Below are 25,079 nucleotides of genomic sequence, written 5' to 3'. Positions count from 1 at the left end.
TTAAAAAATACAATACATTGTATAGTCACCCTACTCTACTATCAACATTAGAAATTATTTTTTCTATTTAACTGTATGTTTGTATCCATTAACTAACTTCTCTTAATCGTCCCCCACTCATACAATCTTACTAGTTTATGATATCTTTACCTCCATGTTATCAACTTTTTTAGCTCCTACATGAGTGAGAACATGCAATATTTGTCTTTCTGTGTCTACTTCACTTAACAGAATGACCTTCAGTTCCATCCAAGCTGCTGCCAAATACATGATTTCATTATTTTCTATGGCTAAATAGTATTCCATTGTGTAGGTATAGCACACTTTCTTTATCCATTTAAATGTTGATGGACACATAGATAGATTTCATGTCTTTTTTATTCTGAATAGTACTGCAATAAACATAGGAGTACATTTATCCTTTTGATACATTGATATATCTGTCCTTTGGATAAATACCCAATAGTGGGATTGCTGAATTGTATGGTAGCTCTATTTTTTTTTTTTTTTTTTTTTGAGAAGCTTCCATTCTGTTCTCCATAGTAGCTATATTAATTTACATTTCCACTAACAGTGTGTAAGAGTTCTTTTTTCTCCACATTCTCTTCAACATGTTATTGTTTTTTTGACAATAGCTATTCTAACTGGGGTAATAGGACATCTCATGTGATTTTGATGTGGTTATTTGCATTTCCCTGATGATTAGAGATGTTGAGAACTTTTTCATATACCTGTTGGCCATTTGTATGTCTTTTTTGAGAAATGTCTGTTCATGTTCTTTACCCACTTTTTAACGGCATTATTGGATTTTTTACTGTTGAGTTGTTTTTGTTGCCTGTGCTTTTGAGGTTTTAGTTATAAAACCTTTGCCTAGACCAATGTCCTGAAGTGTTTTCCCTATGTTTTCTTCCAGTAGTTTTAGAGTTTCAGGTCTCACTTGTAAGTCTTTAATCCATTCTGAGTTTATTTTTGTCTGCGGTGAGAGATAGGGGTCTAGTTTCATTCTTCTGCGTACATCATCCCATTTCCCCAGCACTAATTATTGAAGAGACTGTCCTTTCTTCAATGTATTTTTTTAATGGCTTTGTTGAAGATCAGTTGGTTGTAAGTATGCAGATTCATTTCTGGGTTTTCTATTGTTTCATTGGTCCATGCGTCTATTTTTATACCAGAACCATGATGTTTTGGTTACTATAAACTTGTAATATATTTTGAAGTCAGTTAGGGTGATGCTTCCAGCTTTGTTCTTTTTGCTAAGGATTACTTTGGCTATTTGGGCTTATTTTCAGTTCTATAGAAATTTTAGAATTATTTTTTCTGTTTCTGTAAAAGTGACATTGATGTTTTGATATGGATTGCATTGAATCTGTAGATTGCTTTGGGCAGATTTTCACTGTTGATTTTTCCAATCTTTGAGCATGGAATTAGTTTTTTTGTTTCCTTTTGTTTGGGTCCTTTTCAATTACTTTCATTAATGCTTTTTAGTTTTCCTTGTAGAGATCTTTCATCTAATAGGTTAAATTTATTTCTAGGTTTTTTTTTTTTTTTTTTTTTGGTAGCTATTGTAAATGAGATTGCCTTCTTGATTTCTTTTTCAGATATTTCATGATTGGTGTAGGGAAATGCTACTGGTTTTCAATATGTTAATTTTGTATCCTGCAACTTTACTGAATTTATCATTCCTGATTTTTTTTTTTTTTTTGTAGTCTTTTAGCTTTTCTAAATGTGAGATCATGTCATATGCAAAGAAGAACAATTTGCCTTGCTGTTTTCCAATTTGGATGCCTTTTATTTCTTTCTTTTGCCTGATGCTCTGGCTAGGATTTCTAATACTAGGTAGAATATGAGTGGTTAAAGCGGGCATCCTTATTTTCTTCCAGTTCTTAGAGAAAAGGCATTCAACTCTTTCCTGTTTAGTAAAATGTTAGCTGGGCATTTGTTATATATGGTCTTTATGATGGTGAAGTATATTCCTTCTATACCCAGTTTTTTGAGAGCTTTGATAATGCTTTCATCAAATGCTTTTTCTGCACCTATTTAGATGATCATATGGTTTTTGTTCATTCTGTTAATGTAATATTTCATGTTTATTGATATGTCTATGTTGACCCATCCTTGCATCCACAGTATAAATGACACTTGATCACAGTGTATTATCATTTTGATGTACTGTTGCATTCAGTTTGTCAGTATTTTGTTGAGTATTTTTGCATTTATGTTCATCAGGCATATAGGCCTGTAGTTTCCCCCTTCCCCTTCCCTGCCCCTTCTTTCCTTTTTCTTTTCTTTCCTTTTCTTTCTTTTCTCTCTCCTTTCCTCTTCCCCTCCCCTCACCTCTTCTCTGTTCTTTTCTTGCCTGGTTTTGGTGACAGAGTAATGCTTGCCTTGCAGAATTACTTAGGGAGAATTTCCTTCTTTTCAACTCTTTGTAATGGGAGGTTTGTTATTAGTTCTTCTGTGTACATTTGGTAGACTTCAGCAGTTAATCCATCCAGTCCTCAGCTTTTTCTGTGTTGGGAGAATTTTTATTACTGGTTCTACTTTGCTACTCATTATTTGTTTCTTCAGGTTTTCTATATATTCCTGATTCAATATTGGTAGGTTCTACGTTTCTAGGAATTTCATGTTTTTCTCTAGATTTTCCAGTTTGTTAGTGTATAATTGTTTATAGTCTCTGATGATCTTTTGTATTTCTGTAGTATAAGTTATAATGTCTCCTTTTCCATTTCTAATTTGCTTATTTGGATCTTCTCTCTTCTTTGTTAGTCTAGCTAGGGATTTATTAATCTTGTTTATCTTTTCAAAGAACCAACTTTTTTGATTGAACCTTTGTATTATTTTGTTAGTTTCTGTCTCATTGAGTTCTGCTCTGATATTTATTCTTCTTCTTCTTTTTTTTTTGTTTGTTTCTTAATCAGATTTCTTAAGGTGCATCATTAGAATGTATATTTGAAATTCTTTTTTTTTTGATGTAGGTGTTGATTGCTATCAAATTCTCTCTTAGCAGAGATTTTGCTGTACCCCACACATTTTGGTATGTTGTGTTTCTATTTTCATTTGTTTCAAAAATGTTTTTGATTTCCTTCTCAATTTTTCATTGACCCAGTGGCCATTCAGGATAATGTTGTTTATAGTTTCCAAAGTTCCTTTTGATGTTGATTTTTGGTTTTATCTAATTAGAGTCTGAGAAAACATTTGATATAATTTTAATTTTTAAAAATTTTTTAGGACTTGTTTTCTGGCCTAACATATAGTCTTTCCTGGAGAATATTCCATGTGCTCATGAATACAATGTGTATTTTGCAGTTGTTTTATAAAATCCCTTTAATATTTTACACAATCACAGAACAGAGTTGAGAGGAACCTGAGAGAACCTGCCCTAAACCACATTTTACACAAGAGGAAACTGTTAGCAAGAAAACTATGTGATATGCCTTATAAAAACAGTGTTTCCTGTAGAACTTGGGTCTTTAATCTGCTGGTTGTTTCAGTACAGCAGCAGTTCTCAAAGTATGGTTAAGGGACTCTTCGGGATTCCAAGATCCCATGAGGAAACTGTGAGGTCACAATTATTTTCACAATGATAGTAAGACCCTATTTGCCTTGTCACTCTCATTCTAGCATGAGCATACAGTGAAAATTTCCAGAGGCTGCATGGCATGAACTCAAAAGAATGACTGCAGGCTGGGCGTGGTGGCTCAGGCTTGTCATCTCAGCACTTTGGGAGGCCGAGACGGGTAGATCACCTTAGGTCAGGAGATCGAGACCAGCCTGGCCAAAATGGTGAACCCCCATCTCTACTAAAAATACAAAAAATTGGCCGGATGTGGTGGTGGGCGCCTGTAATCCCAGCTACCTGGTAGGATGAGGCAGGAGAATTGCTTGAACCCGGGAGGCGGAGGTTGCAGTGAGCTGACATCATACCACTGCACTCCAGCCTGGGTGACAGAGCAGACTCTAACTCAAAAAAAAGAAAGAAAAGAAAAAAAAAGGTGAATGCAAAAGGAGATGTAAGACTCCAGTGGTTTTTCTCTTACACTAGACATGAAAGCTATTTGCAAAAATAAGAAATAGCATCAATTTTCTACAAAAAATGCTATTTATGTTAATATGTACTATGTTTATTATTATATTTTAAAATATGGTAATATTAATTAACATAACCTGTTTATATATATTACATTATATATATAATATATGCTTAATTGGAGTCTGAGAAAACATTTGATATAATGTTAATTTTAAAAAATTTGTTAAGACTTGTTTTATGGCCTAACATATAGTCTATACTGCAGAATATTCCATGTGCTCATGAAGACAATCTGTATTCTGCAGTTGAGTGATTTGTATATGCCCTAAACCACGTTTGTATATCTACTAGAACTACTAGGGATGTATACATTAAATATAATGTAATATATATATATATATATATATAAACAGATAATGTTAATAACCTGTTTTGGTGCTCTCAAGAATTCGTAGGTACTATCCCAACAAATAGACTGATGTCATTAAAAGAAGGAAACAAGGACAACACCAGCTACCATTTTTTTAAAATTAATGGTGTTATAAAAATGTATTCTGTGAATAAACACTGGAGACTCAAAAGGGTGGAGTAGGGTGAGTGATGAGAAATGACTTAATAGGTACAATATATACTCTTCCGGTGATGGCTACACTAAAAGTCCAGACTTCATCACCATGCACTATATTTATGTAACAAAACAGTACTTGGACCCCATAAATCTTACAAATAAAAAGAAATGTATTCTGTGGCACTCTCCTTCTTCTAAAAATAGCTTAGGCGGTTTTGGAATAATTTTTAACTTATTATATGTGATTGCAAGCTCCTTATGTGCCTTGGAATTCAGATTTCATGCTTCCACTTTCACAACTGACTTCATTTAACTTTCTGAAGCTTGTGCTAAATATATAAATGTTTAAGGATATGTGAAAATCATTGAAACTGCTAAATTAAAATGATTTTAAACTAGTTTTAAATTGTATCAACTTTACAAAAAATTTTTTTTCAGGGAGTTACATTCTTTTCTACTCATTGCTTATTTAGGTTTATCAAAGGGGAGGGGGAGAAATTCCCTTTCTACAACAAATGAAAAGGACACACAAAAACATTCTTCAGGTTCCCTACCAATGTGTATTTCCACTCAGTCCTGAATTCACTGATTTTTTACCTGTCCCCACTCCAATTTTTTTTAATGATCAGTTTAAAATCTTAATTCTGTAAACACAGCTACCGTCTTCTTAGAAAATGAGCTATTTCTGGGCAGATCTGGAAAGAGTTGGGGACAGGATTCATGAAAAGAGCTTTTGGGGCCTTTGTGAACAGGAGTTCTAGAACTAGGGGAGCTCCCATATTATTTCTTCAATAAAGGGTGTCAATGTAGTCTTCCAGTTATGTATGTCATAATTAGATGTATATAAAGGAGGAACAACCCATGTAGCTTTTAGAACAACAAAAAATCTGGAGAAAGATAGGGTGGAAGTGTCCTTCTGTCATGGTTGTTATGTTCTTATGCTGACCTGAAGCCACATTTTTGTGATTGATGAAGGTCCTGAGAAAGACTATTTCCTTCACTGAACTTGTCTATTATACTCAAAAGTCAGTTATATCTTTGGTCTCATTGGGCATGTTTTTACCCTATTTCCTCAGCAGTTAGTGCTGGGAAGACAAGAACTTTGTATTTTATACACTGTTCTGTAACATATAATATATGTAAACATGAAACAAAAGCAGAATCATTGTGATTTCATTTTCTCCCACAATAAAAGAACAGATTTAATCCTTTGCTTAATTTGCATCCTTTGCTCTTCCAATCCTGTTCAATAATTCATCAGAAGACAGTAACTTAGTGGTAAACAACATATTGTTTCCCCTTGTTGGTACTTAGCAAGCTTTAGCTTCAGCAATCTGTTCTCATGAAATGAATCCCATAATTCCTTTAATCATTTTAGTTCCTCTTCTCTGGATCCATTCAATTAGATTACAACTTTTTGGCAAGAGAAGTACTTGAGTTGAACAGTCTTTCCATATGTTGTCTCAGAAGATTGGTAAGGGAAAGGCTTGAATCTGTTAAATTCATGGCTCAATAACTACATTCATTTTGACTGAGAGAGCTTTCCGGATATAGTATGTATTAAACAAATGCTTGTGAATGAAGAGTGTTGAATATGGACTTATTGATTATTTATTATTTTTCTCATCTATTTGTTAAGCCCTTTACGGTTTCTCCTTTGGAAACATTTATTCTAAATAATGGTAATAGTTTTAAAATATGTATCAGGCTAATAACATGAATTGAGTTATATACCATATGTCCAACCAAGCTTTAGGACACTTTTTAGAAAAATGAGCATGATGGTATTGGTACATTGATATAAAATCAAGGGAAATTGATATAATTCAGGAAAGGATATTATAAGAAGCTCATGGATATACATTGAGGAGAAGAGATTGTCAAAATAAGATAAGGAAAAGAAGATGAAATGAATCAAATTGCATATTCAATAACAATAAAATTCCCAAGAGAAAATTTGGGTAAGCAGTACTATAAAGAAATGATTTTTAAAAACATGTCCCAATATGTAACTGAATATGTAACCCAGCTTGGCATTCTTTTCTTTGACATACGAAAGGGACATTTCAGAAATGAAAATAAAATTTTTCACAAAACATTTTTTTCCCATAGCTCAATGGCACCTATTTTGCATGGAGACAAGCACATGCAGGAAAAAGTTTTAAGAGTGGAAGCAAACATGGTCTCAGAAGAGGATTGACAAAAACTTAGGTAAGGCTCTGGTACAAGACATTGCGGGAATTAAACACCCTACTAGAGATCTGGGGAAAAGCAACAGAAGCAAGTCGAATACCAAGAGAGGAGATAGAATGCCTTTTCTTGGGGAGGTTCAAGAGTCCAAAATAGCCATATTCAGGATGCAGTTCCAGGTTGGCATCAGCCTCAGAACTAGGTCCAAATCCAAAATCTGGTTGTAGATCAGGCTACACAGAGCAGAAGCTTTGGAGTCAGTCATGGAACCAGTACCAATGGAATGAAAATAGGAATAGTTAATCACTGTCTTTAGAAAATGGGGCTTTTGAAATGGGCCAAGAGAGTCAGGCAGCAATCACTGGTTGTAGTATTGGCTTGGCCTTCCTCAGGCCCAGAAGACCTGGACAGAAGTATTAGCCATGAAGACTCTACACTTTCACACGGAAAATGCGTAGAGAGAATTTGGTTTGGTTCAGAAGAAACTCCATAGCCTCCATCATCAACTATACTTGAAGTTGAGTTGATGGCAGAAGAAGTGTAATTTCAAACTCCCTTTACTAGTGAAGAGAAAGCATTCCCTATTTCCTCTACTGAGTTAGGATTATTTATGGGACCCTATGGGACAGCCTGTAGATAATTCCATGTTCATTGTGGACAGCAGGGATGGTCTGGGATTTGTCAGAGACTGACATTTGGAGAACTGGAAAGGCCAAGAAAGATACTTCCGTTTTAAAATGAAGGTCCAGAATTAATTTGGAGGCCAGAGGGATCCAAAAAAGAAAATAAAAATGAGAATCACAAATGAGTGGATCTTTGCCATTGGTAAAAATCTGGGTCACTTACGGCTGTATTTTTCCATTTGTGCTTTTGTCTGTGGGCTTTGACAGCATAGTTGTCTAATCATCTGACTCTGACAATAGATATCATTCTAGTGTGTTTCATCATCTGAATCTGACAATAGGTATCATTCCAGAATACAATTGTTATATAACAAAAATTCGGTATGTTGGAGAAAAAAGTCAATCAACACAATTTTAAGCTTTGTATGTCTTTTGTTTGCAGGGAGTCAGGCATAAACAAGCATTTGTCATTCGATTCTTCTAGTGCATTTCCAGCATACTGTGCCTTAGGCATGACACATCAGAGTCTGATGTTTATCTTTTACTACCTGCCAGACCCCTCTGGAAAAGCCTCCATGGCATTCATCATCTGCAGTCTTTGTTGTAGGTATATATATAAATAGATGTTGAATGCATTTGTTGAGGATATTGTGGTTTCCAAACCTGAACTTAAATAAAAAGTGTTGAGATGAATAATGAAGAGGACCTTCTGCAGGAGGTATGAAGCTAATCATTAAAATGTTTTTTCCAAAAATATTAACAGCAAATCTTTTTAAAAAAATGTCAATTATTTGAGTGCTGGTAAGAATAAAGGCAGCATAATTAAACTTGTTACATGCCCACTTTGGAGAAGTTTATGAAGAATTGTTCTCTACTATACAGTGAGTTTATAAAGATAATAAAAGCTAAATAATTAAAAAATGTTCATCTAGGAAAGCTCATTTGGTTTGAATAATCATTTAAATTCAATAGGCACTGAGATTTAGAAGCATAAGTATGTTATAAAAATTTTTATTTCTATTTTGGTTGCTGGTGAGAGAATAATCTTTGTTTTTCTCAAGGCTTTGGCCTCATTCCAATAAATATGCTTTGAGATTAAATGACTAAAGGTGGAAACCTGTTTTCAAATTATATTTGAAATGCACAGCATGAATAGTGGTAGCCACTCATTGGGTCTAGCATACATTAAAATAATCAGTTGTCAACATATAGCATTTCTCATCACTTCTTAATGTGTGTGTATCCAACCTTTATTCTTGTATTTCTGAATGACTCTTTCAAAGATACTCTTGTATTTTTGAAAGACTGAAGTGCAGACTTGGAGGCAAGCTGTGATAAAATTTGGGAGGAGGTGGGTTATCTTTAGTAGGTTAAGAAAATACAATGCAAGAACCCATACCTACTATGTGAAGAATGCAGTGGAAGACCAGTGCATTTTGTATGAGACAGTGGCATATAGAGAACAAACCTGGTCCTTACTTATGCATGTAGTGGAGATGATAGCTAAAATCTAAGGACGGGTTCACTGATCTATATAGTGAATACAAGCAGTTGTTTTGAAATGGAGACAAGAATAAATGTACTTTCCATAAGGAAACTGGGCAAGGCTACGTGAAGAAGGGACTCCTTGAGGAGGAGTTGTGGTTTATTCTGTACTGTCATGTCACTGTTGTAGGCATCAAATGGTGGACATGTTAATGTCATTACAAATAATTTAGCTAAAAGTAAGTTCACAGCTGCAAATGAAGGCTTATAGAAAGAAAGTAAAGGTGATTAGTATGTACATCATTAGCTTTTTGGGATTTTGATTTCAACTATGTAACTTCTTCTTGGACTAGGTTTTACTTACTACTCTTGACCCTATGGCAGAACTCTGCTTTTTTCCCCCAGCTCCCACAGTTTTAGCCCAGAATTACAGGTGATACAGCTTCTGCTAAAGTCCTTAAAAGTCATACTCTCCTTGAGACCAGTCTAGACCAAATATTGATTGTTTACTCTCAGAAGAACAGAAAAATGAACAATATGATTTTTAAACTACACAATTCTCACAGCAAGAGACATTCTCTGTCTTTTCAGGAACAGTTCCTTCAGAGTTGGAATAAAGCATTGTATTTAACAGATGTTCTAGAACTGAATCTTGGCGGGCCACTTGCCCCAACTCCACTGAATAAGCTTTTTTATACTCTCCTATAAAGGGCCACATTCTTAGCAAGAGAAAGAATATGGAAGGAGGGAGAGAGATGGCATGTGACATTCCTTTTCCAGCTAACTGATGTCTGAAAAAGGAAAAGATTGTGTTCCATACTAGATGCTCTGCTAACGTGAGCAAGAGCAGCGTGAAGTTAACTGCAAAACATAGCAATTGAACAAAAGCTCAATGGATTCAGAAGGGCAGATTGTGTGTATAGAGAAAATCCCTCAGAATAATTACTTTCCCAGCCTGAACAAATTTGTCAGAATCTTCAGTAAAATTAACAGTTATTAATCTTAGATTTGGTACTTCCCTGAATAATATTTTACTGAGATTCTCTATTTAAAACAATGCTGTAAAGTCATGCAATCTGCCAAATTCTTAGTAGTGGCAAACAAAAAATCGATGGAAAACACATTCTTATTTTTTAAAGTAGATCCTATGGTTGTATGAAGTTATGAAATTAAGTGAAAGAGTAGCATATCGTAACAATTGAAATCTGTTTATCAAGAACCTTGTGTGTGGTGTTGAGCTGGGTAATATGTCAAGTGAGTGAGTAAGATCTGTTGTCTGCGCTACAGATATTTATAACTCAGCACAGAGAACCCTGACACAGGTAGACACAGTTCTGACATTTCCAAGTCACATAAGGAGTGCACTCCATCTGGGGCGAAGTCAGATTCATCCTGCTCTGCAGCTGTATCTGTTGGGGTCATAAAGTGCAGCCCCATGGGAGGAGGCTCTGCCTGACCTTCTAGAGGGTTGCTTCAAGAGCCTAGAGAGTTACCTACCCCAGCTTTCCCTGCTTTATGCTATTGTCTGTGTGACTCTAGGGACTGCCTGATTCTTCTTTTATATTTTCCATGTGTTGTGTCTCTTGGAATTCAGATTTGTTTTCTGAAGATTTCAAGGTTTATAGTTCATTTTATAATTATTTTTATTTTAAAATTATTTTTATTTACCTCAAACCTACCTACTCCCAGTGTATCAAATAGCCCTCCATTTAAGAAATCTCAATGGAGAGACAAGACAAAAATTCAATTTGAGTTTCAAGTGCAGTGGGTTAAGCTCGCATTCTCTGAAATCAGAATGCCTGTGTTTTAATCTTGGCTTTGCTACTTACTAGCTGTGTGACATAGGGCAAATTATTGGACTTCTCTGTACCTCACTGGGACATTAATAGTGCCCGCAGGAAGAGATTTTATGGAGATTAAATGTGTTAATACAAGTAAAGTGCTTAGAATTGTGCTTATAACATAGCGAGCACTCATTAAAAAGGAGTCATTCATTACCTATACTTTATTATGTTATGCTGACCCTGAAGAGCTCTCCTGTTTTCCTTTTTATAGTCTTAAAGAGTTTTACATGTTTTCCTTTACATGATAGAATTTATTTGCCTATGATAGTAATGGTAACAATTATATATAATGTACCTTTTCACATAAACATATATCCATCCACTTCTAGCCTATTAAGCCTTTCCTAAGCATGATGACTGGAACTATTTTTAACACTCTAGTTACAGGCATACTATAAATTCTTTTAAAGGATAGAACACCTTCCCCTATCATATTTAAAGTATTTTTATATTCATATTTGCAGTATTTTTATATGCTGCAGCAGCCTATTAGCTGATATCTTCACTAACGGTTCCATAACATTCTTGGATCCTTTTTCACACTATATTACAGAGCCCATTATCATAAATATGTATTATATATACATGAATATTTAAATTTTTCTACATGTATTTCTTACCTTTGAAACATTTTCTGCTTACCCATAGCCTTCACAAATTATTTTTGTTCTGTCTACATGGATAAATTTATTTTTATCCATACAATCTTAATTTCTATAAAAAAACCAGAGGAATCTTTTTGGATTTACTTATGAAAATACTAAATAAAACAAAACTTTTTGCTTCCTTTATTATATTAATTTTCCTTATTATTTAGCTGCATATTATCAAAATCACATGGCGTTAGACCTTTGTAAAATTACTTTTTTCCTTCTCTGAAAATGTTTGGTTAGGTATACTTTTCTTGTGTAGAACTTTCTATTGTAGATTTTGCATAACTTGCCCATAGAGTGAGATTTGTTTATAGGTTAGTGCTACTGTTGACTGTTTGTCATTCTGTTGGAAATAAAAACGAGACTCATAGCTTTTCATATGGGAGCAACTACATCATTTACATTCTAATACTTTTTTCACACAGAGGCTCTCAATAATGATCATTGTTCCATCATTCTTTGTCACGTGTGAATGTTCTACCTAATCTGCCACCTTAGATCTAGGTTATTTTCTTGTAAATGTGGTGAGAATTAAAAAGTTAGAAAGTGAAAATTTGATGGCAGAAGTAGAAATTAACCAGGTTGCAACATTTGGCTACTAATCTCCCTACAAATATGCTTGGAGATAAGAAACTCAACACTTTGACAAATAGTCTACCTCATTTTGGGTCCATTTTATTAAGTAAAATTCTGATTCCTTGCAAATTCCAAGAAATTTATCTGGATTTTCCTTCTGTGCTTTGTTTTACTTCAAAAGATGAAGATACTACGGAACTCTCACTCGAGAGTTTGTTTTAAAGACTTCGATTTCCTTAGTTTTCAGTATTTTGTCACCTATAAAGTTTTTAAGTAGCATGAAGAAATGAAGTGAGAGTTGCAAACCACACATATTTGAATTCTGTTCTAGGTATGAAGCCAGGCACGTTGCTGCATTTGTCAAAGCCTCGGTTGCCTCATTAAAATATATATATTTATAAATATATAGATATATGCAAATATATCTATATATTTATATAGATATATGGAGTGAAAGCATGCATACACACACACACACACACACACACACACACACAGGGAACTTTTTAGCTATGCTTCAGAAAAGTATGAGAAATAATGTTTTCTCAGTATCTTAAAAGGGGTAATCATAACCCTGGGGAAAAGGCATAATATTGAGGATAACCACAGTGAAAAAACCCTAAGAAAAGGTAAAATTTACAGAATAAAGCTTCAGAGGCATTGTAGAGCAGCCTTTCACCAGTAGAAGTCCATCTAAGAGAATAAGCACAAGTCTAAGCCCTTCTAGAGAAAACTTTGAGGAAGTCCATGCCATAGTTTATCTGGGAAAGCTGTTTTGACGGAATCGTCCTACTGTGTTACCACCAGGTCCTGTTGACACCCAAAGAAGTCTCATTTAGAATCTTTTATAAAGAAGTCTGAGTCAAATGTCCCTTCTGGCCATATACTTCAAATTGGTAGGTCTTTGTTGTTATTAATTAATTAGAAATTATTTACTCAATTACTACTTAATGTTAGGCAATATATTAGGCATAAGGATACATCTAAATGTCACCTTCTAAGAATGTTCAGTCCTTGCATGTTCTTCCTGTCCGCCTTTCCTGACTTTACTTCCTATCCCATCTGTCTTGGATTCCATATCCCATTATTTTAGTGTCTTCCTTGCCCAAATCCTCAACTTATTTTTGTCATTGTCCTGAGTTTGTGACCTCATGAAACCTTAAACCAACATCTTCACATTTCCAGCTGAGCTTTGCTACAGAAAATAATTTACCTGTGCAGATTGGTGTCACGACAGCTTTAAAGTTTCCGGTTCTTTCTGGACCCTTGATATTTTTCTTTCCTGAGTTGATTCTTTCTGAGTCTCCACTATAACTAGGTTAAATCATTTCCATTCTCCTTAAGCCTTTAGTCGTCCATATTCCTACTCTATCTGAACACTTCTTACCTTAAAGGGAAAATTGGAAGCACCATAACTTTCCACCTTTTCTTATCTAGAATGTATAAGATAGATCAACATCTATCAGTTTTAGATTAAAATTCTGCCATTTATTGGGTGAAAATCTTCCTGAGGTTCAGTTACCTCATCTGAAAGACACTCATAAAATGTCAACAATTTTCTTCTTTCTCTCTTTCTCCTCTTGATAGGCCTCTTCCTCCTCCTCATTTTTTCTCTTCCTTCCTTGTCTTAGTCAGTTTGGGCTGCTATAAGAAACTGCCATAGATTACTGGCTTAAACTACAGACATTTATTTCTCACAGTTCTGGAGGCTGTTAAGTCCAAGTTAATGCTGCTGGTAAATCTTGTATCTAGTGAGGCCTCACTTTCTGGCTTGTAGATGTACATATTCCTGTATCCTCATATGGTGGAGAGCAGAGAGAGAGGGATTAAGCACTCCTCTATTTTTTTTTTCCCGTAAGGGCACTAATTCTACCATGAGACTGTAGTCACATGACCTAATCACTTCTCAAAGGCTCCACCTCCTAATATCATTACATTAGGTGTTAAGGTTTCACTGTATTAATTGTTGGGGAACAAACATGCTGTTCATAACCCTGCTCTTTCTTCTAATGATCTATCCTTTTTTCTTTCCTTTGATAGTGGAAGATGTATTAAAGTGAATTATTTTATTTCAACCCGAGTCTCCATCTTTTCTGCCCTCCATTTATTCTTTTTCTACTCTCTACTACATCTCTTTTACTGGTTCCTTTCGTTAAGCATCTATACATGTATGTATATATGGATGTATGTATTTATTTTTGAGACAGGGTCTCACTCTGTCGCCCAGGCTAGAGTGCAGTGGTGCAATCTTGGCTCACTGCAACATCTGCCTCCTAGATTCAAGAGATTCTTGTGCCTCAGCTTCCCTGTGCCAGCATGTCTGGCTAATTTTTGTCTTTTTTTTCGTAGAGATGGGGGTCTCATTATGTTGGCCAGGCTGGTTTCAAACTCCTGGCCTCAAGTGATTTGTCCACCTTGGCCTCCCAAAGTGCTGGAATTACATGTGTGAGCCACTGCACCTGGCAGTCTTAAGCATTTAAATATATTCAAGTCTTCTTTACCTAAAGGCAACATAAAGTTTTCTTGAGCCTCTATGTACACCCCTGGTAGACATCATCTCTGTGTTCTTTACTTTGTATTTTTGAGTTGTATTTTATATCTTCATTTGATAATACTTCTTGTGTGCTTAGTGGGGGTAGATCCTGGGCTAAGCAACTCACGTTACTCTTCAACTCACTGGATCCAGCTGCTGCTCACGCTTCCACTGTGACTGTTCTTACCAAGGCCTCCAGTGTCTTGGGTTGCAAAGTACATTGGGCAAGTATTAACGCCGACCTTATTTATCATTTCAGCAGCATGGTCCATTGGTACTTCCTTTTTATGTTTACTCATTAAATATGGTGGTTTTTCATTTCTATTTATTTTTATTTTTTCTTATTGGACATAATTTAAATGAACATCTCTGTTTTAGCCTTTTTATTTTCTTAGTCCCTGTTCTTTCCCTTAATCATTCCAACCACTGTCAAAACTATTTTTTCCTTCCATTTTGTCTTTTGCGTTTTGACCCTTATGGTCAATGCTTGCTGGGACACCTCCAGATGACACAATCACCTTAGGTTCCATATGCCCAGAACAGAACCCATAATTTCCCTTCTCAAGTCTTGGCTTTTTGGGTTTCCTAGTCAGAAATGTGGCTGTCGTTTTTCAGTCCTCTGTCTTTGACACTTCCTGTATCCAGCCAGTTACTAAACTGCCAAATCTACTTCCCAAGTATGTCTGCACTATGCTCGTTTCACCCCCTACTCCAGGGCTATTCTCCTAGTTCAGATCAATGTAATTGCTACTTTACATTACCCAAGTGGGCATTAGAGATATAAACAGTTCCCTGGTTTATAGTATCCTGACCTATCTGTAGTGTTTCTTTATTCTACAAGAGACACTTGAATGTATACTTAGCACTTAAGAGATCATAATGTCTGGATTAAAGTAATCAATGCCTTTTAGTTTGTAGAAAAATAACTTTTAGATGGAAGAAAGTTCTCCTTTAATGATACTGAAAGTTATTTAATGAAGCAATAGGTAAGATCTCCAAAGGGAGACTATACAATTTATCAATTATAATGAAGGCAACATAACTATGAGTTATTTGAACATGACACAAAGTTTAATAAGGGCTCTAGTTTCATTAGAGACTTAAGAACATCAATCATCTATTAAAAATAGATCCACCATATATGATTCAGCAATCCCACTACTGGATATATATCCCAAAAATGTGAAATCAGTATGTTGAAGAGATATCAGCACTCCCATGTTTACTAAAGTATTATTCATAATAGCCAAGATACAGAGTTGACCTAAGTATGTGGCAATAGATGAATGAAAAGGTGACATATATACACAACGGGATAGTACTCAGCCTTTAAAAAGAAGGAAGCCTCAAACAGGCAATAATTAGCATAGCCCAGGCATCATGATCCCTTAAGAGCCAAATAAAATTCTGCCATTTGCTAAAGCATGAATGAACCTGGAGGACATTATATTAAGTGAAATAAGCCAGACACAGAAAGACAAATACTTTATGATAACACTTATATGTGATGTGTAAAAAGGTTGAACTCAGAGAAGCAGAGAGTAGAATGTGGTTGACAGAGGGTAGGTGGTAGAAGAACTGGGGAAATGTTAGTCAAATAATACAAAATTTTATTTAGAAAGAGGAGTAGTTTCGAGAGAGCTACTGTACAACATGGCGACTACAGTTAATAATAATATATGAGGGGACCTCAAAAAGTTCATGGAAAATGCGTATTATAAAAATACTATGCATGGATTTAAAAATCTTTTTGAACCAATGAACTCATGCTAACTCATTATAACATGTCTGAACAGTATATAGTTTGAGGCACTAACATGGATAAGACATCAGTTTGAATAGAGGATCTATCAGAGCAGCATGAATTCTGCTAAAATAGAAGCAAGAAAGAACATCAAGTTTATAGTGAACCTGGGGTGGAAGCATGGTGAAATCCTTGATGCTTTATAAAAAGTTTGTGGGGACAATGCTCCAAATAAATCAGCAGTTTAAAATGTATGACTCTTAAGAAGGGATTAAACAATGTTGAAGATGAAGGCTTCAGTGGCAGACCATCCACATCAATTTGCCGTAGTTGTTCATGCCTTGGTTGAAGAGGACTGGCAATTAACAGCAGAAACCATAGCCAACACCATAGACATCTCGATTAGTTAAGTTTACACAATTCTGACTGAAAACTTAAAGTACAGCAAACTTCCTACTTGATGTGTACCAAATTTATTGTACCAAGATCAACTGGAGACAGGAGCAGAGTCTTCAGTGGAAATTTTAAACAAGCGTGATCAAGATTTTGAAGCATTTCTTCAAAGAATTGTAACAGGAGATTAATATGGCTTTATGTGTATAATCCTGAAGATACTGCACAATCAAAGCAATGGCTACCAAGAGGTAGTAGTGGTCTAGTCAAAGCAAAAGTGGACCAGTCAAGAACAAAAGTCACGGCAATTGTTTTTTGAGATGCTCAAGGGATTTCACTTGTTGACTTTCTGGAGGGTCAAAGAATGATACCAACTTACTATGAAAGCATTTTGAGAAAGTTAGCCAAAGCTTTAGCAGAAAAACACCCAGGAAACCTTCACCAAAGAGTTCTACTTCACCACGATGATGTTCCTGCTCATGCCTTTCATCAAACAAGGGTAATTTTGTGACGTTTTTGATGGCAGATCATATGCATCCAGTTTGCAGCACTGATTTGGCTCCTTCTGCATTCCTTTTGTTTCCTACTCTTAAAAAATCTGTAAAGACCATTCATTTTCCTTTAGTTAATAATGTAAAAAGACTGCATTGATATAAATTTCAGGACCCTCGTTTTGAAAGGGATGCACTAAATGGCTGCTATGATTGCTTACAAAAGTGTATTAACCTTGATAGAGCCTATGTTGAGAAATAAAGTTTATATTTTATATTTTTATCTTTTAATTCCATTTTCCATGAACTTTCTGACATACCCTCATATTGTATATGTAAAAATTGCTGAGAGAATAGATTTTGTGTTTTCACCACAAAAAATGGGAGATAATATCTATCCTAATGGCTTGATTTAGCCATTCTACGATGTATACATATATCAAAAGATTACATTGTATGTCATATATATAATTTTTACTTGTCAATTAAAATTAATAAACATTTTAAAAGGAAAGGAGTACAATCTAGATCACCTTTTGCAGTCCCTCTCTCCCCAAAAAAGAACATTAATCATTTTGAACTGGATGGCTACATCAAACCACCCTGCAGGTTAATTTTTGGTTGTGGCCAGAAGAGTTTGTAACTGTTTTACCAGGATAGGCTAGATAATCAACAGGAGCCTAGGAAATAAGAAAACAGTGTGGGCCCAAGAAATAATAAAACTACTTTTGTTCAGATGCAGACAGGGTTTGTATGTGAAAATACCCAGTTATGTAGGCTGGAGAGACTGCTGAGAGGGTAGATTATGCAGAGACTTAGAGGATATCAATTTGAGTTATCACTGACGGTGAAGGGGGAATTGTGGAGGTATTTTCAGCAAAGAAATAACAAAACCAAAATTGTGTTACAGAGAAATAACATGGCAGTAGTAGGAAGGATGGATAGAAGAAGGGTAACAATGGATGCACTGAGAATGATTAGATATTGTGGAGTTGGTCAAATAATGCAAAATTATAGTTAAATAGGAAAAAGTTCAAGACATCTACTCAAGACATCTACTACGCAGCATTGTGGCTATAGCTAATAATATACGTTCTTGAAAATGCTAAGAAAGAAGATGCTAAGTGTTCTCATTATCAAAATGATAACTATGTGAGATAATTTATATTTAATTAGCTAGATGTAACTATTCCATAATGTATATATACTTTAAAACATTATGTGGTATACCATACATATAATATTACCTGTCAGTTTAAAAAATTAAAGGAAAACCAAACCAAACCAAACCGAACAAAACAAAACGAAACAAAATCCCATCAGGCAATCCTGTAAAATGGAAGCAATTTTGTTTTGTTTTGTTTTTGAGACAGTCTCATTCTGTTGCCCAGGCTGGAGTGCAATGGCCAATCTTGGCTCACTACAACCTCTGTCTCCTGAGTTCAAGCGATTCTCCTGCCTCAGCCGCCAGAGTAGCTGGGACTACAGGTGCTTGCCACCATGCCTGGCTAATTTTTGCATTTTTAGTAGAGATGGGGTTTTGCCATGTTGGCCAGGCTGGTCTTGAACTTCTGACCTCAGGTGATCTGCCAGCCTCAGACTCCCAAAGTGATGGGATTACAGGGGTGAGCCACTACACCTAGCCAGAAGTGCTTATTTTTAAATGATAAATCAATTAAAAAGAATTGCCATGTGTATTTAACTCTTTCTACTTCATTGTATGCTTTTATATTTTTACTATAAAGGTGGCACTGAACATAACATATTTTAGATTCTTTTCTTAAACCAGTTGCTAGGACTATAAGGTTAATAGTTTCAAATATTTTTAAAGTAGTTAATACAAGTTTCTGATGTAGTCTTTGAAATAACATTTCTGTAAATATTTTAGGTACATTTTCTTTCTTTTTTCTTTGAAGAATATACTTTAAGGTAACTGATGGCACATTCTCTCCTCTTTGACATATTCATTTAAATTTGATAATTATTGATCCTTTTTCCCACTATTTCTAACAGAAGTTAAAACTTGATGAAACTTTGTTTTGCTTGCTTGCTTTTTCATGCACCTCTCTCACTAACAAAATCAGAGTGTTTGGCAAATGCATTAATAGTTACACCTCAGACTATAACTATTACACAGTGGTCAAAACAAAGTTTTTTTTGTTTTTTTTTTAAGGTATTGATATTAAAAAGGTAACTGTTAGAGAAAATTAAAAGTAAATAAATACAATAAGTGATATTTAGAAACTAAACAATTAATTATTATATTGGAAAGAAATGTATTAGGTCAAATTAGGGTCTAAATTGAATGCTTGGCAGTATTCCTTTAGGTTAAGTCTTTTTTAGTTAATTTGATCAAGTCACTGAGTTGAAATGCAAAATGACAAACATATTAAACCATATAAACACCATTTCAAAAGAATCACCATGGTGAGAAAAACATGAATTATGAAAATGTCTTATAATGAATTTGAATATAAGAAGGAAACATTCTTTATGGCCATTCTCATGTATGAGACAAGGAGCCATCTGACAAAATGATAGCAGAAACATTTTGGAATTGTGAAAAGTGGCTCTGGTGAAAATGTCAAAAGAATGAAAATCAACCTGTTGCAGTAGAAATTTGGGATTGTCCAAATTAAGCATGAATTAAATTTGTATATTTATGCCATGCAATCAAAATGAAATGGCATATCTGTATTTATGCTCATGATTCTTCCAGCCCGGTTTACCTCACCCCCCATCTTCAGCTGAAATGCTCCCTCTTCTGTTTAAGCTTGGCCTATCTGAAGACTGACATATTCTGCCTGTGTAGTAATAGCACTACTGTCGAGTCCAAGCAAGGCTATTTGGGTCACACTGCCCCGCTCTGAAAATCCTCGGACCGCTTGATATGGCTTCATGATTCTGAGAGTTTCCCCTGTTTTATTGTGTTTAGAATCTAGAACTTCTTAGATAAGAGAATAGAGCCTGACCCAATGAAAATCACCTGTAAGCTGGCCAGGGCCTGTGAGGTAATCTATGATGAATTGTCTTTCCACCAGGAATCCTCAGTAATGCATGGTGCCCAGGTAACAATTGTGGCTGACCTCTATTTATTACTTACCATGCATCAGATGTTGCTTTCCCAACATAATGGTGCAAGCAGGGAGAACTGCATAACTGAATACTTGATAAATGGACTAATGTTTCTAAATCAATTGGTAAACAGTGGCCAAAAAGAGTCTCTTAATGGTCTGCTCTACCCAAACTTTTCTATCTGTCCTGCTACTCCCCTGGAGATCTTGGACCTGTCCACAATCCATCAATTAAAGAGTTAAAGAACTAGGACCTGGCCCTAAAGGATTCCTCCAGGACCTTGCCATAGCTTCCCAGTACCCCAGCAATGGTTGGGGGGATATTCTGATGACAGCGTTCATTAAGAGTGTGCCAAGTACTTGGTACTCTGGAGCTAATTGACTGGGTTTAAATCTTAGCTTTGTCACTATGAGACTTGTGAGCTTGGGTCAGTTGATTAATCTTTCTTGGACTCAATTTTTCTCATCTCTGAAACAGGATGGTAATGTATTGTATCACATGGGATAAATTAATAAACTAATACAGGTAAATAAATAAATACAGGTAAAGCATTTAGAAGAGATCTAGCACATAACAGGTGCAATATAAGTGTTGGTTATTTATATTAGATATACTAATGGCTAAATATTTTGACCATCACCCTTTAGTATCACACTAGATACCACCATTGGGGAAAAGGCAGGTGGTCACTGCTGATATAGTTGTGCCTCGTATCTCTAGAGCTGCTGCATATTTTGCACAGCATTCTGGTAGTTTTGAGACCTAGTTGTGTGGTAGTTGAGAACTATTTCTTTACTTTTTACCTTGTATTTTAAATCAATTGACAGTATTTAACAATCATGAAATTTCAAATAAAAATCCAGATTTCTGGCATTTTTTTGAAAATTTGTAAAACCGGTAACACTAGGGCCACTTTTTTTTTTTTTTTTTTTTTTTTTTTTTTGATGGGGCCTCACTCTGTTGTGAGGCTTAAGTGCAATGATGTGATCTTGGCTCACTGTAACCTCCGTCTCCTGGGTTCAAGCGATTCTCCTGCCTCAGCCTCCTGAGTAGCTGGGACTATAGGCATGCACCACCACACCCAGATAATTTTTGTAATTTTTAGTAGAGACAGGGTTTCACCATGTTGACCAGGATGGTCTCAATCTCTTGACCTCTTGATCCAACCGCCCTGGTCTCCCAAAGTGCTGGGATTTACAGGCCTGAAGCAGTGAGTCCAGTCAGGGTCACGGTTTAATATGGCAACAACCGGCTGGACTCAAGTGTTGGCTCCTTCCCGTGAAGGGATATCAATTGCTGTGTTCACCCTCCAGCCCACTGTGTTTTTTTGTTATCTGTTTGGTATGTGCGTTTGCTCTCCTTGAACTAGGCTAACCTAAACATATCTCTTTCTTTACAACATGTAGGCCCTTAACTGCCACAACAACACTTATTGTCTCTACTAGATTATAATATTCTTTGTGAATCATGTTTTATGTTTTATTTATTTTTATTTCATTGATTTTGCTTTATCCATAGTAGGTTACATCCTCACTGTTGAGACTAATGAAAGTTTAAACTGGTGGTGATATGAATTAAGATGGGTTTAACCCTTATACAGAAAAGAGTTATAAAAACACAATTGAAAAAGAATCTATAATTAAAGAAGTTGAACAAGTTTTATGAGTTACACAGATAACATTATACAATAAAAATGGAATTTCATTTAAGTCAACTGTCAAGCTATGGTGATGTAGGAAGCATCTCAAATAAAATACTTGGATTTGAATTCCCATTCTGCCTCATACATGACCTTGAACAAATTACCTAACCCCTGTGGGCTTCTTTCTGCTTTGGAAAAAAATGTAGGTAATAATAAATGTTCCCTGTATATTGTGAGCATTAAAGGAAATACGAAATATTGTCTGGATATAACAATGCTTTTAAAATGTTAATATTTTATAGTTTAAAATACTTTATTCTTTTTGTAAAGACAGTCTCATTCTGTTGCCCAGGCTGGAGTGCAGTGGCTCAATCTTAGCTCCCTGCAACCACCACCTCCTGGGTTTAAGCAATTCTCGGGCCTCAGTCTCCTGAGTAGCTGGGACTACAGACATGTGCTGCCACGTCTGGCTAATTTTTGTATTTTTAGTAGAGAGTTTTGCCATGTTTCCCAGGCTGGTGTTGAATTCCTGGCCTCAAATGATTCGCCCACCATAGCCTCCCAAAGTGCTGGGATTACAGGAGTGAGCCACCATATTCAGCTGGGTATTGTTTAAAAGATTTAGACAAATTTAACAGAGTTTAATTGAGCAAAGAATGATTTCAGAATTGGGCCTCCCTCAGAACAGAAATAGGTTCAGAGCGACTCTGGAGCTGCCACATTGTTGGATAACATTTATGGGCAAAACAAGAAAAGTGATGTACAGAAGACAGAAATGAAGTACAGCTTCATTTCTGTACTTCATTTAGTTTTATGAATTAGTTACAGCTGGGAGTTTGCGTTATTTGAACATGGTTTGAACAGTTGGCTGCCTGTGATTGGCAGGCATCTGAAATTTTGATTGGTACAAGAGTAGGTCACAGTCTGTTTATAAAGTTCTAGGCCAAATTTAAGATATGCAAAGAGGTAGCATATAAACAACTCCTCCTTTTGGGTCAACCTCTTAAGATTGAGAAGTTGACTGAAACCTTAGGCATTGATGTCACTCTCACACCATTGCAAAGGGACTTATTTGGTCTCAAATTCCACTGAGAAATAGCAGCACAGTGGGTTTTGTAAGGTGTGAATATGGAAACACAAGGGGAGAAAAACCACCTGATTGTTTACTTTAGGTTAATTTTTTGTAAGGGTTAAAGCAGAGGGGACTTCTTTATTATGCTGGCATCTCCTGCTCTAAGAATTAAAAAAAAACTGTTTTGGAATCCATCTGCTTCCCTAAAGTTTCACTGTGATTATGCTGCATTAGCGTGAGTGATTTTCTTTTGATTTGGTGGGTCTGCTGGGGCCTAATGCAAGAGTTCAGTCCAGAACAACGGTCTTCCATAATTTTAACAATTACCTTCTTTTGGTCTGGTTCTCACCTAGATGAGAGTGTGACCAAAACTTAGGGCTTTGCTGCTACTTCTAATTACCATTATTTTGGGTTTTCTGTCTTAGCACACTGTTGATAGGTTATAGTGTACTCACGATCAGGCATTTCTTTGAGTTTTTGTCATTCCAGTTAAAGTGATCATTTGACATTCTACACATGGCTGTATGCAAACACTTAAAACTGTGGAAAGAATACAGCATACCAGGGAGAATACTAATGTGATTGGCAGAATGATAATGATAATGACTACTGTTGTGACTGGCAGGAACATACCACGAATTTGGAGTATGCTCCTTAGCCAGAGTGCCTATTAGTTCCTATTAAGCAAGTAAAATCAAATAGATCAAAAAATAAGCCAGATGAAAAGTCTACACGTTTTAATTAAGCAGCCTGTTCATTAATTTCTTGCAACTGAATCTCTACAAAACCCGACGTATTCATTCACGTACAGTAAAAAGTATAAGCCACTGCACAGATTTCTCCCTGTTCAGTCAGTAGGTAATCTAGAGAAATTTTATTATCTAGCACAACTTTAGTAAGAGAATTTAAAGAAGACTGCCGTGCAGCCACAGGTTTTGCAGTAAAATCTGCTATAGAGACAACTGTAAGAGATACATTTCTAGTCATGACCTCTTTTACTCCAAGCCATGGAAAAAGGGACCTAACAGATCATGCCCATCTAGAAAGGTGAAGGCCTCCTGGTAATGTTTTCTTTAGCCTAGGATGTAGGTGAAGAGAAGTGGACTGATGTTCTGTTTCTGACTGGTCATGGAGCAACAAAGATGTCATTAAAATTCCTAGGCTACACTGACCCTTCATCTTGCATCCAGCAGGGGATAAGGTTGCTCATGTATAAGGTTGTCTGTGAAATCGAACACAAATAAAAAAATACTCCATGGGTAACAGGGCCCCTTTTCCCACTCTATTGTTCAAAGAGGCATAAGCAAGGAAAAAGTTAAGAAAAGTTAAGAGTCTCATGACAGGACAGAGTCTTGTTCTATGATCTTGGGACAGTTTTTTATGTCTAGGATGGCATCTGCTTATAGGGAGAAACTTCTCTGGTTAGTTTTACGTTAAGATCGCTAACAAGTGTATGGTTTCAAGAGGCTGGATGGGCCTTCTGAGTTGTAATATTACAGACTCAAGGTTCAGGGTCCCAACATTTTACTGCAGTGTAGGTGGCAAGGGAAGTCCGTCTCTGATGGTGTTTCCAGAAGGCCCAAAATCTAAGTTTTAGACCATCAAGGGTTTGACTGCACTCAGTCAGTGGATCATAAAACGCTCTCTTTACCTGATGAAAATACACTTTGGCACAATGCATTAAAGCCTACATTGTAGCATTTAGTCATATCAGAATTTAGGTGCAGAAGAGACGTTAAGTTTCTATTATTAGAAGTCTTGCAGTGACTATTTCACAAATGGTCAACTTATGTTTTTGATTGGAAGAGGACCTGATTGTCATCAATCTGCAATACCTTGGAGCAAGACAATTTAGTGCATTCATTTAGATTTGCCTAATGCCGTTATATCTGTAACACCTTATGTTTTACAACTTGTCCAGTGAAACAAGTACCTTTATTGTTGGTGATTTCTCTAGGAATGTTCCATGAGAGAAACATATTTCTTTTTTCTTTTTTTTTTTTTTTTTTTGAGACAGAGTCTCACTCTGTCACCCAGGCTAGAGTGCAGTGGCATGATCTCGTCTCACTGCAACCTCTGCCTCCCAGGTTCAATCAGTTCTTCTGCCTCAGCCTCCTGAGTAGCTGGGACTACAGGTGTGCACCACCATGACCAGCTAAT

At 35.8% G+C, this 25,079-nt stretch overlaps 1 protein-coding gene across 7 annotated transcripts in view; it reads left to right on the top strand.

Annotated features, from left to right (window-relative positions):
• The first annotated feature begins 7,957 nt into the window (after nt 1-7,957).
• The window catches only part of LGSN (lengsin, lens protein with glutamine synthetase domain), a 44,110-nt gene continuing 26,988 nt past the window's right edge, over nt 7,958-25,079 (top strand). For 2 of the 7 annotated variants that reach the window (XM_032299773.1, XM_032299782.1), the window contains exon 1: nt 7,975-8,129. In XM_032299773.1, coding sequence (XP_032155664.1) covers nt 8,100-8,129 — 30 coding nt within the window. In that variant the 5' untranslated portion in view covers nt 7,975-8,099. Of the gene's footprint in view, nt 8,130-25,079 lie in introns of all 7 variants that reach the window. The other 5 variants (XM_032299781.1, XM_032299780.1, XM_032299776.1 and 2 more) reach the window with 4 other exon arrangements.

This window comes from Sapajus apella, unplaced genomic scaffold, assembly GCF_009761245.1.
Source record: "Sapajus apella isolate SASKATOON/1434 unplaced genomic scaffold, GSC_monkey_1.0 scaffold41, whole genome shotgun sequence".
In the NCBI taxonomy this organism is placed as follows: domain Eukaryota; kingdom Metazoa; phylum Chordata; class Mammalia; order Primates; family Cebidae; genus Sapajus; species Sapajus apella.
Note: the sequence above shows the minus strand (reverse complement) of the source record. Positions and strands in the feature narration are given on the sequence as shown.